Source organism: Corvus moneduloides, chromosome 1, assembly GCF_009650955.1.
Source record: "Corvus moneduloides isolate bCorMon1 chromosome 1, bCorMon1.pri, whole genome shotgun sequence".
Taxonomy (NCBI): Eukaryota; Metazoa; Chordata; class Aves; order Passeriformes; family Corvidae; genus Corvus; species Corvus moneduloides.
Window position 1 is genome coordinate 23,439,800 of NC_045476.1, and position 17,483 is coordinate 23,457,282.

Below are 17,483 nucleotides of genomic sequence, written 5' to 3' on the forward strand. Positions count from 1 at the left end.
GACTTGAAAAGGTACAAAAATATCTGTAATTTCACTTCATAAAGAAAACATAGGTGATGTTTGGGTTTTTTTAGTAGATAAACACTGTGACTTGAATAGTGATCTGTTCTTGCTATACATCACCCATCTGTATAAGAGCAGTAATGTAATTATGTTGAGTCTTCATGAAGTGTTGCAATCTGTCTCATGCAGAATGCATGATACTGCATTTGTTTGTATTGCAATATCTTCTAAAAGTCTGGGATGAAGCCTGAATTTCTAATGTGATATGTACTCTACAAACACATAAAAAAAGCATTGTTCCAAAGTTTTGGTGCATATAGGTTTAATATCTTTTTTTTTTCAGATATCCTAAAAAGAACTTCTAGTTTTATTTTTATGGTTATAACTTTCACTTTGCCTAATATTCACACTGATTATGGTATAAATTTCCTTTGCAGTTTACGTGTGAACTTGGACATGGGTAAGGCAGCCTATGGGTGGATGATTATGAAAGATGACAATATTCCTGGAACAGTTGTTCGAACTAGCACCATACCAGAAGAGTTGGGACGATTAGTTTATTTACTAACGGATAAAACAGGTATATCAGGTTACCATTCTGAAATATGATAACTTTTATAAAATTTCTAAAGATAATTCTGTACTTGAATATGCTAATGTAAGAGTAGATTTAGACTACTGATTCTTGTTTCTCAATAAGATTTTACACAGGTTAAGGACTTTTACTTGATAGGTCAGTACTTAGATGTTAAAGTCAGTATTTGGTAGTACTCTGATTTATTCCAGTGAGAACAGCTCTTCTGTAGTAAGACAACACTGTACAACATGAGTAAGAGTACCATGTGTCTTCCTCTGAAAAGACTCTGGAATAGCACACAGGATGCTGGTTTATTCTGCACTTCATTGCTACTGCAACATTGTATGATAATAAGTTAAGAATGGCCTTTGAGAGAGCAAGTCATTTCCAAAACAAGTCATGAGATCAGCCTCCAAAATGACATCTGCTGTCCCAGTGAAGTTAGTTGCTCTTTATGCTACCAAGACCAGTTCTGGAGCTGCTGAATGATTTCACCTTCATAACTGTAACCTGTTACTGTATCTCACCTGGTATACTGGAACTCCCAACCCTTACCAGGATAACAAGGTAAGTACTGAGAGTGTGAAGAAGTAATAGCTTGTGTTATGCTTTCTTATTTCTTTCTGAGACTAAATAAATAATTTCTGGTAGATATACTGGGGTGGTTTTATAGAAGCTTAACTTCTGAACTGAAAAAGTTTTTCTTGAAAAGCTTGAAGAATTCTTTTAGTGGTTTTAAGTAAAATATAGTTCAAAATCATGAGAAGCTGCTGGGGAGGGCAGGGGTTGGCCTCTGTTATACTGTTCAGAAAGCATAATACACAATTTATATCTCCTTCTGTTTGAAATAGTTCTGTGTTCCCTCCCATGCTAACACTTCCATTACTGCATATTTGAAATGAAGTGTAAATATAATATATCGTCACATTTTCAAAACACACTTTCCTTTTTTCTTCTATAGGCACATCTGTTATCCTATATACATCGGAATGCTGTTCTTCTATTTTGTAAAAGAAAAGTATATTGCTAATTGTAGTGTGGTAGTGAATGATTCTTTTAACAAGTTTTATTTCAGTTACCTAATGATTTGTATGCTATTTGAAACTGCTTATTGATTTTAATTGCAGCCTTCATCATGATAATTTATGTAACTTTGAGTGCTGTCACATTGAAGACTTGAAATACGTAATTTATAGCATATGTTTGGAAAAAGAAGTACTTTCAAAAATAATTCATTTTCAAAACAATGCAGTAGATTTCACTTACAAAGTGAACTCCAAAGTTAGTTACAAAGCAATACTTTCTAAGCAAAACCAATACACACTTTTTAAACTTTGCTGGTAGAGATTCCAGTTACCGTACCAAACTGGAAACGCAGTTCAAGTGTTGAGGTATTCTACTTAGAGTTAAACTGCACTGACAATCTTAGGTGCTGCTAAATAAAATACTAACAGTTTGTTTGCACAACTCTACAATGCAGAAATTATATTCTGTCTCTGATGCTTACTACCCTGTTTGAGAGTTAGAGGATTGTTTGAAAAACCAACCAAAAAAACCTGCCACTGTTCTACTTTTAGGAAGACAACCCTTATACTTAACCTAATAGAAGAGTGATTAAAACCAAAGTTTTTCTCCTTTAAAAAATCCACAAAAAATTTAGTGATACTGGATTTTTCAAAGCAGAACTGTGGTGTTACATTCATGAATCTTTGAAAGGATACATTTTATTGACTTGTATATACAAGGCGAAACAACCCTGTTATGCATCTAATTGGGGTTTTTTGTTTGGTTGGGTTTTTTTTCAACCTACATCATGCCTCTTGCAATCACAGTAGTTCTGTTTAAGAAGCAGCACAGAGTGCATACTTAAAAGGTGCTAAATAGACAAAAGACTTTTACCAGGAATTTGTTTTATAGCGTTTGGATGATAGTTGGTGTTCCCCCTCAAAGGCTTTTCAGAGGACTGAGGTCTGCTGAGCTGTGGTGGAAGGTCTGAATCTGTACAATAATGATGTAAAAATGAAAGTAAAGGCCATATTCTAGGGCAGTAGCTTCAAAGTGTTCTGGAAAGAAGCAGAGTCAGCAGTCTCACCCTAGGCATTTTTACCCGAGTGTCAGCTGAGAGCTGATGTGAGTGAAAATAAGCCAGGAGTCCTGGAGACATCACCAGATTCACACCACTGACTGTGCCTTGCAGAGATGGGAAACACTGCTCTGTTTAATAATCTTAAGTGCCCCGCAAATTTTAAACTGTTCTTCATTCTGGACAAACACATCGACAATGTACTTTTTACCCAAGTATGTTGGTAGCTGCTTCCAGTTTCCTTTCCTGAATACATTTGTTCTCATTCTGCATTTTATGGTAAACGTGAAACATACTGTTAGGTAATGAACAAAGTCTGTACTCTTAATCCATGATTGACATTGCATGATTATACAGTTTATAAGAGCTAGTCTCAGCACTTTCTCATTTGAATTTTCATTTCTAGTCATAGAAACCAGTTGATTCTGTTCTGTCCACTTAAGGCCTGGCTGTCAGAGGATAAAGAGGGGAGTCAGTTTTGTAGCCATCTGCCCAAGTGGGTGCTACCAAAAAGCAGCACTAAAAGGCTGATTTAGTTAAATGTAAACAGGTGAAGTTTTTCTCAATACTGAAAAGGAAAGGGAATCCAGAGAACTGTCTGCAAAAATCTTATATTGTGGTCCAAGCTTCACTGGAAATGATTGAGAATTAGTTGTTGAGTCTAAGGAGCATTGCATTACTAACATAATTGCAAGGTAGTCCTTTGTATGATTGTAAATTGGGTTTGTGCTTCATCAATAAGCTTTTTGACAAGAAGCGTCCATCACAGTGGCTCTCTCATTTGCCACAGTATAATAGAAAATGAAGTATCCCAATAATTGCATTATAGTTTCCTTATTGTGGGACAAGAAAGCAATGTGGTATAATTAGGTTTGATTGGAGTGCATGTTTCCGGTAAGATCTGAAATTAATGATGTTGCTATAGTGACACATCTGCGGCCACCAGTGCGTGAAACATAAAGTAATTCATTCGACAAGAGAAGACATCTGTTAACTGCAAGGATGCAGAGCATATTGACACTGACCAGAAATACTAGACGTTATGTGATAAATGAACAAATGATGCTGAAACAGGAGGACAGATAATTTGTACTTAATCTGCTGGGAGAACTTTAATCTTCTCACTGGTTGCATTTGACAATGCCATTGTTTAAAGAACAATGCTGCAGAGAACTCATAAATTTTAAAACTTAACTCAGGGTGCAGCCTATTAAAGCAATACATTAATTCCTTTGTTAGGGAGTTTTTATCTTCATGTAGAACAAAGCCATTACTAAAAACACCAGTAAAACAACAGTTTTTTTAGGACTCACATTTTAATTATAGCAGCCATTACCCAAAATGCCATGTTGTTCGGACTTGAATCTCATATAAGTTTGACAGAAAGGCGTCATCCGTTATGATGGTGGGTAGCAGTTTGCATGAGCATGGTATCTCATCCTCTCCAGGGTACAAAAAACTCTAATGGTGAAAAAAACTAATGATACTTCGCAATATTTAATGAGAGTTCTTGTTGCTTAGGATGTGGGATAGAAAACCTTCTGCTATTCACAACAACTACTGGTGTGTTCAGCTAAAGCAAACATGTAGTCTTCCAAGTGTAGTTACTTACTAAGGCATGCACTTGTATTTGGGTTCTGTAATTAACTTTTTAGTGGGTGTTTGGACCAAATGAGGTATGTAACAGATAGCCACATTGAACAGATGAATAGAGCAATGGGATTCTTGAATTTTTTGGAAAAGCCATGTATTAGAGGTTGGTGTATATGGACCATTTTGTTAAATGTGCCTAATGTACTATTAGAACAGTGAATTTCAGTAATTGTTTCTGAAAATTAATCTTTCTAGTTATACTTTGAGTCTTTACCTCTTCAATGTAAGCAACTAGAGAGAAAGAGTAATTAAAAAAACGTTGATGGAATAACATCTCCTTCCTTTACTTAGATGGATATATATTTATGCTCTGCCTCTGAGATTTTTAGTACCACTAGGTTTGCAGAGTGATTAGAGCAGACTAGATACAGAACATTTTGATGGAGAGATCCTACAGGGAGATTCCAACTAAGGAATCCTTACTTTTTGTCTTCTGTCGGACTCCCATCCACTGAAAATATCCATTGAGGATGGATGTTGCTCTTGCACTGCTGGATACACAGGTATTGTGCTTGTGGGAGACAGAAGGCGCAGAGGAAATAGGTACTGAGTGTCATGGTTTAGGGGTGGTACTCCCTAATTCAGTGCCCCCCATTTACCTGTTACCTCTACTGTGACCTTCTGCCTCGAAAGATTAGGCATAGCTCAGCTCTCTTGGTCTTTGTCCTCATGCTTAATGGGTTGCACTGGGACTTACTTGGTTTGAGATTTTGTGGTGGTTATGTTTATGCAGTATTCATAAATGGAGCAGCTGAGCAAACAGACATACACTGTGTATGCTTACCATGAGTTTTTTTCATTTTCTTCTTATATTATAGACCAGATAATATTTTTTCCAGGGTTCACAGAAAAAACTTGTATCTCCAGATTGTTGTCAACAGTCTAATTACTAGACTGATTAGGCCTGATCTCCCTAAAAGTTTCCATAGAAATGTTCAGATTTACACTGACTTTTTATCTGTTTAAGCAACTAGCTCCAACAAAGTACTCATATTATATGAAGAATTACTCCTCCTCTTAATTTCTCACAAAGTTACTAATTTTTCTGCTGTACATATTTTCTTGCTTTTTCTTGTTTTGGACTTTTTAGATCGCTGGTATTGGTCCAAATTGCCAGCTAGTAATACAGGATCAGAATGATCTGCATCTGCTTCTCAAAAAACAACAAAAAAATCTCTGCTGCTCTGTTGTGAATCACATCTGTTGCCACCCAAGGAATGATGCCTTCAGGACTTTTTCCTTAGAAATTAATTTCCTCTTTGCCTGCTTTACTCTGTGTTTAATGATACAATTGTAGGAATGAAGGGGGAAAAAAAGCTCTTGGCTTCATTAAAGAACACACTAAATTTTTCTCCAGCAATTCTATGCTAACTTTTTTGTCAGGCTATTTTCCTTGTGTGGTACCTGCATTCCAGAGCAAAGTTCAAGAATGTATAATAGTAGTAGTAGATCATATGTTGACTAATGTAATTTCTGGAAGCTTTTCTAAAATAAGCTTTTAAAAATCTAATAACTTTTTATATTAGAAATGTCCTGAAAGTGTGGAATTGATAACTATGTCTTAAAAAAATATTGTTAAAAATAGAAAGTTCCTTCACTGTTCTATAGTACTTACCACCTTGAGCAGACTAAGAGAACTTAGTTTTGTGTTGTTTTTCTTGTTCAAAAAGTGGGCTATATTAGAAAATCTGCCTCTAGATATTGAAATCTTTGCATCTGGGGGCATAAAATACAAGACGTGTTTTTCTGTCATGGAGTATTAGTCTTCAGCTAAAACACTAAAATCTAAGACAAAACTGCTGCTAAAGTTATAACATGACTGATTGGCACTATGTAATATATGGAACTAGTTGTTGGGAATGTTTCTGTCCCATTTTGGCCTTTCATTCGTTAGAAGAACTTAGAAGTAAATTCTTAATTTGCACACGTGATGAAACTGTATTTCCATGTGGATGGCTGAAAAAGGTGTATTTTGCTAAGGTGGGTTTTTTTCAGTAGCTTTTGGGAGGCCTTTCATAACTTCAGCTACCCCTGTTTGTCTAACAACACATCAGGTTTATTATGGCTGTTCTTGAAAGTCTCATGTTAGTCTTGAGAAGCATGAGCAAACTGGAATTGTTGTTTCTTTTCTTTACTTTTGTTGTAGTTATTTGTCATGGGTATTTCCTATTAACATAGCTGATAAAAAGGACTGTGTAAGAGATGTATAAGATGCAGATACTGAATCCGGATTTCCGGAATGTTTATTTCCATGTCTTTGTTGATTCTTTTTCCTCACCTGTTTCTCCTAAACCTTCTTCCCTGGCTCCTGTTGATTGCAAGATAGGAAAATCCATACTTTTCTGTGCAGAAGCTTTTCTTCTCTGCTTGCTGAGAAAGAGGGAGTGGAACACACAAATTTTCCAGCTATCTACCTTTCTCTCACCAAGCATGCTATGGAGTTGGACTGATTTAGTGCTGTCAGAAGAAATAATCTTTCCATATAATAATCATAGGGCTGATTTTGTTTCCTGCTCAGTTTTCCCAAGCAGCAATTACAGAACTAGTGGGAAGTGGGTTTGACAGTTGCCTGCTGTCTCACCCTTTGACTAGCATTTACTTTCACAACTCCTAGAGTGAGGCTTTTTAATTCAAAGGCTTGGCAAAGTCAAGGGCAGTGAGAAGGTATTAGCATGCCTGGAAAGTTAGGAAGGTGATAAAGACTGGCTTGGAAATTTCTTGCACTGAATGTTTTTGCACAGTGTGTATGTTTTGGTTTTGCTTTCTTTTGGAAATGGAGATTTTAGTCTCTCATGTTTATTGGTGGAAATTTTCATGTTTCTCATGTGCAAACTGGAGATTGAATTTTTCTAGTCTCAAATCAAAGTAAAAAATGTAATGAAACTTAATAAAAGGTCTCAATAAAAGTACAGCTTCTAAAGGTAGAAAAATGGGTTTATGTGATGACTGTAAAATAAAATAATTTTGTTTTCCCATGTATAAAAATAACCAAAAATTTCCAATTTGCTAATTCTAGAGATCTGGAACTTTGTCTTCCTGGGCTGTTTTCCAGCCTTGGGAATGTTCAGCTTCTCATGTAAATTTTTAATAATATTATGCATATTTTGTAGAGAATTGATGCGTTTCACATAAACCTTATTTTAATTATTTTTTAAAATTCAAATAATATGACTATAGAAAGAAAAATCCTCAACAACATGTAAGGATAAGGAAATAGGAAGTGTCATTATTTAGTGGTAAAGGGGAAATTTGGAATGATCATCTTGTACTGATAAAACAAAGTCAGGGTTTGATAGTGCAGGGTGGTGGTCCAACAGTGGAGATGAAGTGTCGCTGTACAGCTATCACCAGGAAGTGGGAGTGGTAGACATCTCAAATGCAAGTGTTAAAGACATGAGACTTTTACAGCCCTAATGAATCTTTGAAGATCTCTGATAGTTCTAGCCCTGGTAAGTGCATAAACTGGATGCTAACTGGCCAGACAGCGTTGTTTTGCAGATAATAGTTATAGCATATATCATGCTTTTAGCCTTTTCTCCTCATGTGGCTTACCATGTATTTTGGCATACTGGGATAAAGATGTGAAATAAATAATTTAGATAAATAAAATTAATATGAAATATTTTATTCCACAGTATTTGTTTCCAGTTAATTTTCTTATACTCCATTTTAAAAATATTGTAGAAGCTTCAAGAGTGTCTACTCTGGAACCATGTTCTGCTTATTTTTTTTTTGATCAGACATGCATTTTAATGACATAATACTGTATGGTTAAATATAGGAATAGCTTTATGCTATTTTTATACTTTCTCTGCCTGAGTAGCCATAGGAAAAAAATTTTAGGAAGGGCCATTATCAAAATAATCTTTTGTGAGCTGACCATGGAAAGCTAGGCAGTAGTGACCCCTTTCTGCCTCACGTACCCCATCAGGCAAGGCTGAAGCCCCCACCGTTCAATTAGAGGTTTTCCAAACCAGAGGACGTGACTGGTTGGCAGAGGTGGATGCAGTGTCAGTCTGACTGACACCCTGTCGTTTCTTAAAAATGTGAAGTGAGCACACAAAACACTGATTTTGTTCATTCTGCCTAATTCCGCTTGGAGGCGGTATCTGTCAAATTTGAAGTAATGTTAGGTCTTAATGACTTCATCTAGACAACACGAAGTGTGCCCAATTGCCCAAATGTCTGCTTTGGTAAATGAAGTGTGGGAAATTTGTATAAATTTTTGGGGTTGTGGGGGGTTTTTTCTTTAGATTTTCTGATACATGGTGCAAACTCTTGCACTGGCTTTTGAGAGTAAGTTCTATCCACATACTGCAAATTCAATTTTTTGTATATAAAGAAAAGGTTTTGTCTCTTCAAGTTTGCATATATAGTTATTGGCAAAATCAGCTTGCAGGTGGAACTAGTGATTTCTTCCAGAATTACTAACCCTGATCTTTCTCCACAAACGTTCCTTTAATTAACTAAATTGATGCTAACTCGTGATTCATTCCTTCTTTCCAAAGGAAAGATTTTTTGGGGGGATGGGGGAAGGGGGAGGAGGTGTTTGTGGCCATCTCGCAGTATTTTTCACTGCTTTGTGATATACTTCTCCTTTATTACAGGAACACTTACACAGAATGAGATGATATTTAAGCGCCTCCACCTAGGTACTGTGTCCTATGGAACAGACACAATGGATGAAATACAGAGTCATATTATAAACTCTTATTCACAGGTATTTCATAAATCATTTACATTTAGTATCGGAGGGGAGTTTAACAGCATTGAAGCATTGTTGTTAATGATGATGTCTAGAATTTGAGATGCTATGGAAGTTGTCATGTGTAGGTATCTCTTAAAAAATATGATGGGTGGGAAAAATGTGAGACAGTACATAGTTCTCTCCTGATTCCAAAGTTCCTCATAATACCCGCTTAAAGGGATTTACTTTTCTGTTCTCCACTAGCAGAAATCTCTATTAACCTGTCTGTGCAGTGCAGTCTTTCTCCTGCCAAATCATCTAAGAGTAAGCTATTCATTACTGAGACTACAAATTACAAGGAAGTGTCCAGAACAACATGAACAGTAATTATATCTTTGAAGATACTCATCAAGAATAGACATCGAAAAGCCACATTAATTGGTATAACCAAATGGTATAACAGTAGTTGTCAAAATAAAACTTACACAGGTATTTTTAAAATTTGGTTTTTTAAAAAATTAAGATGATTTCAAACAGCATAAAACTGGCAGGGGAAAAGTGTGAGAAAATGGAAAACTTCATATTGCTTGAGAACGAAGTGTTCCTGTGATGTATAAGAGTGCGTGGTCTGGAAAGTGTGCAAGGGGATTGTGACTCCCTGTCTCTGTGTGGGTCAGTTGTGGGATGAATGAGGGAGGAAGGTGGAATTCTGCAAGCATTACTTGCATTTCCCATGTATGTAAACTCTTTGGGTGCTTGCTGCAAACAAACTTCCTAAACACCTGATTCTACTCTGAGATTAGGATGAACTTTGTGCTTCATTTTTTATTTCTATTCTTTGAACCAAAAATTAGGAAAATTGACAGAGGAGGAAACAAATGAAAGGTTAACTAGTATTTCCATGTTGTTTGCAGATAATAAAAATTATATAAAAGTTATTTTCCATAGTTAACTTGGATACACAAAATGACTGCCTGACCCAGTTGTTTGTAGACTGACCTCCTTGTCTGTGTCCTCGTTTTCTCTTGTAAGAGGACTGTAGGATCAAAAATTGATTGGAATATCTAGCTGTGCTGTGTTGTGAACTATGGCTCCCTTCTTATTTGCTTAAAATAAAAATAAAAATTTAATTTAACACCACACTGGACCCAGTTAATACTTTGTAGCTTTTGGGAGGAGAGACAGGAGGGAAAAGAGTGATGAAATGTGTAAGTTTTAAGTTTGCAACTTAAATTCTTAATTATTTCCTATCTATACAATTCAACAAATCCCCTTCTTGAATTCTTTTCCTTGGACAAATCTATTTCAGCTTAAATTTTAGTAGGTATTGTCATGAATAGTAAGTGAGATACAGTAATCATGCCTTGGAAATGAGATACAGAGCTCTTTCACCTAAAGATCAGCAGTCTGAATTTGGTTCAGGATGTGTTACTGAAATTAACTCCTACTGACTAAGGGTATAAAAATCACCCAAACCTGGTTTTCTTATAATGTGTCATTTGAGTATTCACAGTAACAACTGTAGCATTAAATAATATTAACTGACAGTCTTGAGCTGGCACACCTTGGTCTGAGTTTGACAGCTAAGCACCAGTCTTCTAGGGGAGGTATGCTCACAAATACTGTTTTTATATTTTGCAGTTAAATATGCTATCTGAAAGAATTGCACAATTCCTGGAATTCTTACTACTTACAGCTTTTACTAATTTACTGTAAAATTTAATGGGTGGTAACCATGGTTACAAGTTTTTACTAACTGTAACATACTTAAAATAAGAAATGTGAGGGAACCTTTTCTTCTCAGTTGTGGGGAAAAGATTACCAAAACGTAGGTCTGCTATTAGTAGATGATGAAAAGAACCTTCTTGGAACGTCCTTTTTGTCAGCTTTATATAGCACTACTTTATGTTTAAATAATGCTTTAATTATGCTTGTGTTAGTAGCAACTCGTTAAAACAGAACAATGATGGAATCTCAGTAACAAACCAAACAACTACTAAACAATTGTTTCAATCTGAAAAAGTATAGTGAGGTTTTTTTATTTAATCTATGATAATAGAAGATGCTGGTTAACTAGGCAGTGGTTCTTGTGTGACATTGATTTTATCCCTTGTTTGTGTTCTGTTTTATTATTACAGTGGACCTACTAGACTATTGTCATCTTAATGTAACACACAAATCTATTATAACCTGATTATATTTCCCCACTGGAAGCATTTTGTGATAGAGGGCATAATCTTTAATGGAATTTGTGTGAAATTAAATTATACAAGCATCAATAAACATAACATAATTCAGAAGGAGTAAATCAGCTTAATTTATTTGTGACTGTAATGGCATCAACGTTAGCAGAATGCAAATGCAGAGGTTTAAAGCAGTAGCTGAAAAGCAGTGCCAGATGAGCAGAAAGTTAAACCCTTTATTAGACAACACTGTAATTTGATGGGCAGAGTGTTCACGGTTCAGCAGATTGCAGTCGGGAGGAAAAAAGCGTGGATTCGGAAAAGGTTTTCTGGGTTACATTGGAATGAACAGAAGAGCCTGTGGTGGTACTGCTGATATATTTAATGTGCTGACTTTAAAAAATCCAACGAAAACCAATAACCACCTCCCCCCAACCCCAACTTATTTTGCCTAATTATAAACGCATTGCACTTTTCAGAGGAAGATTAGTTCTGTCATGTGCCTGAGCGTTTCTGAAGGATAACTTAAAACAGTGCTAGCTTAATGGTCATGCAACAGTAATGTGATCTTCAAATATGTGTCAAACTGTTATTTTGCATGATTATTTTATTAGATTATTGCAAATTACAAGACAAAAACGTTTCAGCCTGCAGCAAAAATATAAAACTGCCTTAGTTTACAAATAATACAGAAATTGTGTAAGTTATAAACTAAATCAGCAATATTTCTATTTTAATGACTCCTAATGTTTATACTTTAAAATGATCCTGCTTTTGTTCTTCTGTTCTCTTCTGATCTCTTCTTCTGATCTCTTCTGATTACCACAAATGTGGTGATCTTTTAATATATAGAGATGTAGGTGAAGATCTAAAAGAAAAGGGTTTCTTTCCAGTTTGATGGCACAGCTGAAGAAGGACAATAAAACAGCACCCTTGAAATTTTGTCTCAATGTTTCTGAACTCATCCAGTTGGTGGCTGGTTTAAATACTTCTTTTTTAAAAGGAAAAAATAATTCATAGAATGAAAAGACATGAAAGGACTATTGTGATGGGTCACTGAAAAATGTAAAATCTGCAGTGAGGTAGCAGGGGTTTCTGCAGAATCCAGTCAGTCTATTCAGCCCTTTTCCAGCATACTTGTTTTCATTTCACATTTTTCAATTGTCTTCAGGCTCTGTTATTGAAATTTAACTACAAATGCAGGGGGATGAGCCCATAGTTATGTGTCATTTATTTTAAAAAGTAGATGAGGCTTTTTAAGAATCACAAGCTGAATGAGTTAACAGTACATTATATAAAAATAAATAAATGGTTACTAGCTTATCACTTACCAACCTTTGTAAAGGGAACAGTCAGATATAGATATATAAGTATTCATGTTTTGTTTCCATTTCTGAACTTTGGTTTACTATTCATTGTGTTGGGTCTTAAAGGTCCACTCTCAGAACAGTGGAAACAGTACGAGCTCAACGCCATCCAGGAAGCCTCAATCATCTGCCCCCAAAGTTCGAAAGAGCGTCAGCAGTCGGATACACGAAGCAGTGAAGGCCATTGCACTCTGCCACAATGTGACCCCAGTATATGAATCCCGGGCTGGTGTGTCTGGAGAGACAGAGTATGCAGAGGTGGATCAGGACTTCAGCGATGAAAATCGAACTTACCAGGCTTCCAGCCCTGATGAGGTTGGTATGCAAGGCTGAAAATATTTATATGTCCTAAAGAACAGTGTAAACTAAGTTAAAGAGAGAAGAGCTGTGAAAGAAAAAGGTTTTGGGCAGGGGGTTCTTTAAAATTAAGAGTAATCTGTTTTTATTTTTTCTATATCTTCGGAAAGATATAGTGTTTCTTTGTTGCGTAAAAGCATTTTCAGTTATTTGACTAAAAGATCTGTGAAGTCAGTGCTTTGGGGTCAATACTGTATTGAGGATTGCAATTAAAGGTTTATTATTAGGGTTATTCTCAAAACATTAATCTATGTGTGAATTATAATATGCTATTAAAGGGAATATGAAACTGTTCTGAGGGATGGACAACCTGATACATTAGCTAGAGATGCTAGCAGGTACTGGAATGTATAGATTCTTAACAGGAAAAAACAAACAATCTAACAAAACGCCCAGAAACTAACAAACAAAAAAAAAACCATCAAACCTCAAATGCTTCTGTAGAAAAGTTTTTGAGCTTCAGACTCTAGGCAGCTTCATAATCTTCAAGGTTCTTTCAAAATTGCATCAAGTGTAGAACAAATTTAAAGCACCATTTAAATAAAAACATGCCTTTGACTTCTATTGAAATCCAAATTTTAAACAAATCCCATTGTTTTCATTGGTTTTGAGTTATTGTTCTGAATAATCCTATTTTGGGCCCTAAATTGATTGCCTAAAATTCAGTCTAAAAAGATACTAGAAGAGAGAGGCAAAGCTCATGTTTCAAGATACTGCAAAGAGTCCACTTTATAAAAATGTGTGTAGTTGATAAAGTGAAATAGAGAAATACACTGTTTTGAGGTTGGTTTGCATCTGAAAGTGAGCAGGTTGAGGAGCATCTTTGTTTTAAAGAACTTCTAGCATTTTCTGGAGGTACTGTTGTTGTTGCAACCCCAGTAGCTTAGTCATAAATAAAATAAGGTTGCTGTAAGATGTGAAGAAGGGAGTATGTACCTGAAAGCCTGAATATTTTTCTATCTGTGCAAGTTGATCCCATACAAGACAATATTTCTTTCACAAACTTCATCCTGCCACAGCATAGTGTATTATTCATGGTATACATTTGGTTTTCATGTCTAATATGTCACCATATGTAATGCTAACAAAACTTGAGCAGTTCAAACTGCAGGCTGTAAATGCTAAAAGTAACAGGTCTATAACAACTGTTTTTAGGAATGCAAGAAATAAAATGAAATCTGTCTTCATGTTGTACCAAACTGGCAGACATTACATGCATTTCAGATGCCATAAACAATTCATAGTGTCAAAGGATTGTAGAATATAAAGAAGTGGCTGGTTCTTGATGGCTGAAAAATGGCTGTCAGAACGATTTTAAAAATAAAACTCTGTGCAGGACTTGAGATGCTGATCTTAGTCTAAAATCAATAATCCATAATACTGTATGTGGTGTTGAATAGTGTGAGCTGATCCCCATTATGACTTGAGAATCCTGGAAGGGCATTGTTTATGTTACGTAGTTGTATAATTTGACTTGTATAATGCACACGTGTACAAATTTTCATCTGCACATGCATTCATATTTACAAAATATTTCAGTTTAATGAGCCTGTGAGGTACTACTGAGTGTAATGAATGACTGCATGAGCAAGGATCTGCCTATGAAGATATGATGACAACTATAAATTAAGTAAACATTCTGCTTTAATTGCCAAAGGTATTACTAAATCAGGTGAGGATATGTGCAGTTGAGAGAGACTATGTGAGGTTTTTCTCCCGCTCGCTCGTCTCTCCCTGTGGGCTTTTGTACATTTGTTCAGTTGTTTGAAAGCTGAAAATGCTACCATGAAGAGCAATTCTCCTCCCATATTTCCTAAAGGAAGTAGCTGTAAGACTCGAGAATTATACAAGTGGTGCCCTGGGAAGACAGTAGGGAATTTGACCTTGGAAAGACAAAAGGAAGGAAAGAGAAGTTGATAAAGTGCTAATATAAGAGATCTGGGACTCAGGGTGGAAAACGAGGTGGAAGAAGATATCAACAACAAAGAAACTGTTCATGCTGCAAGGGAGAGAATGTACAGATATCCTTTTAATAATGTTTTTTTTTATCATTTCAACTCATATATTAAAACTATATGGCAGTGAAATGAAATGTTTACATTCTAAAGCAGCCTTAAATTTCCTTTTTGTTTCTCAAAGATAATGCTTGAAACACTAGTAAAATTATCATATTGAACAAATATGCTGTAATATAATGAGAAATTGATGTTAAAATGAAGTCTTTTAAAAAGATGAAGCCACAAAAAGCACGTAAACAGCATAAAAATTGCAGCATGACAGAAAAAAGCCTAGGAGTTGAAAGACTAGCAGGTCTTTATCATAATTTTTTAAAGACTTCTATTGATGCAATGTTTGCAAATCACTGGAGCCTAAGGAAAATAATGTAAATGGTTCATTATTTAGCTTATTGAACTTTCCTGCAGTTAGGTTGACGGATGATGCCAATGTTTCCCAATCACCAAAGTACCATTTTAAAAGCATTTTTTATTGAATAAAGTGCTTTGAATATTGCACCCTGGAGCTTTATTTAGGAAAATGGTTCAATTGATGTTTTCTGTTTAACCTCAGCACTGACCTATCACAACATATTTGGTTAATAAGCAACATTATCATTTAATAGACTTAACTGGTTTTATGCATTGTACTTTCTCGACATTGCAACTCTGTTCTCTTAGATTTTGTTTATGGATCTGGCTTGATTGCAGTCTTTTGTAACAAGATGTTATTTGCACAGTTGTCTGTTGTATTATATAATATTGTGTGATCGCACCATAGGATGTAAAGAGCAGAGAACACTATGTAAGTATAAACTATTCTTCCATGTAGGAAGGTATAATAAACAGCTTAGCAATATGCTCACTACACTACACACTTAATGAATTGACTTGAGGAACTCTTTTGAAATTCCTCATGTCTGTGTGTATGTGTGTGCATCCATATACAGATATAATGTAACCATAACAAAGTATGCACATTTAGAAGTAGGAACATTCATCATAAAAGATGTATTTATCTATTGTTGGAGTAACCTGAGATAAGTAACTGATTTTGTATTCATAATGCAAACCCTACTTATGCCAGGCTCTTTGTTTCTTATGATAAGTGATCAATATTTCATTTTCTCTGAAAGAGTGGAAAGTTTCATTTGTCTGTCACTTGTCCTCTACAGCTGTAGCATAGCAAACAATGAACATTCACTGAGAACCCATAGGAAAAAAATAAAAAACCAAAAAAAACCAGCTTTGACTTGGCCATCATAGGTGTGGGTTCAGCCCATTTGTAGAAAGCCAGCTACCTTAATGTAATGAACAATCATAAAAGGATATAAGCTAAGTAGGGAAAGTGATAGAGTTCAAAGGTCAGAGACCCAAGCAATTCAGGGCATGCTATGAACAGGAGCCTTTGAAGACCTTTGCTCCCCTTGGTCAGAAAAGGTTGATCAGTCATGATTTTTAATGACTGCTTACTCTCATAAACCCGCCATTTATTGGTTATGCTTTGTCCTGTGCTGTTATAGTCTCAAGCATTTCTAATTCCGGGATCTTGAATATTTAAATACTACCTTAAAGTGTGGTCAGTTATTTAATTCCAACGTTTCTGTCCAAAGACAACAGAGTTGCTAAAATTAATTACAAGGATACAAAGCCAATCATTTAAAAACAGACAGGGAAATTATATGCCCTTAGTGAAGCAGCTTTTGTGTTTACAAAAGTGAAGCTGTAATGTATGAGACATGTTGTATTGTTTAATTCATTTTACTGTGTGTGCTTATTGAAGCAAGACTAATTGTGTTGTTTTGTCAATGTATTGTGAAAAGCAAATCACTCAGTAGCATAAAACCATCACTTGCATGACCTTCGAGACCCACAAAGAATAACTACTCCATAGCTTGTCTTGAATATTGATTGGTAGTTTTTTCACATGATCAAGCTGTATTTTTAAGTTAATAATTTTATTTTAATTATGAAGGGTTTTTTATGAAAAGTGATGGACTGCAAATGTTAGTTATAAAATCATTGTTTATAAATATAAACAAACCAGCACTGATTGGAGACACGTATGAGTTGTTGAACAATCCTGCTGGAAGCTGTTGGGAACACTCAGGCAGTGGGGAAAGGAAATCTCACTGCTTCTTTTCTGTTTGCAAAGCAATAGCCTTAACTTAAAAATACCACACTTAAAATGCCTGTATACCTTATACAACAGTCTGATTTTGAAAGCAGATCCTATTGTCTGAAGTGAAGATGCTCTTAAATATTCTGAAAGAAGTCTAGGTGGATTACATGAGAATTCTTCTAAGCAGCAAAACTAGCTTACAAAATTTCCGTCTCTAGTCCTTCTTTCTTACCCTACAAATTGCTCCCTCATATATGCCAAAACCATTGAAGACTTTATTTATACAGGTTCTTTTTTGGTTAAAATGGTCAGATTCACAGCATGGCTCCAGGAAAGCTGTGAGCACAACTGTGGTGGAACTCCCCAACTGCCCTACGAGGTGAAGAACTGCCAGCTGCAACCATGAGGCAGTGGATCTTTTTCTTAAACTTATGTTAGCTCAAAAGAGAATATTGTA

General features: G+C 35.5%; 1 protein-coding gene across 2 annotated transcripts in view; it reads left to right on the forward strand.

Moving 5' to 3' along the window:
- Nucleotides 1-17,483, forward strand: part of ATP9B (ATPase phospholipid transporting 9B (putative)) — a 154,151-nt gene that overhangs the window by 115,654 nt on the left and 21,014 nt on the right. For both annotated transcript variants that reach the window (XM_032101826.1, XM_032101834.1), the window contains exons 13-15: nt 441-583; nt 8,924-9,036; nt 12,620-12,868. In XM_032101826.1, the coding sequence (XP_031957717.1) occupies nt 441-583; nt 8,924-9,036; nt 12,620-12,868 (505 nt within the window). The remainder of the gene's footprint in view (nt 1-440; nt 584-8,923; nt 9,037-12,619; nt 12,869-17,483) is intronic.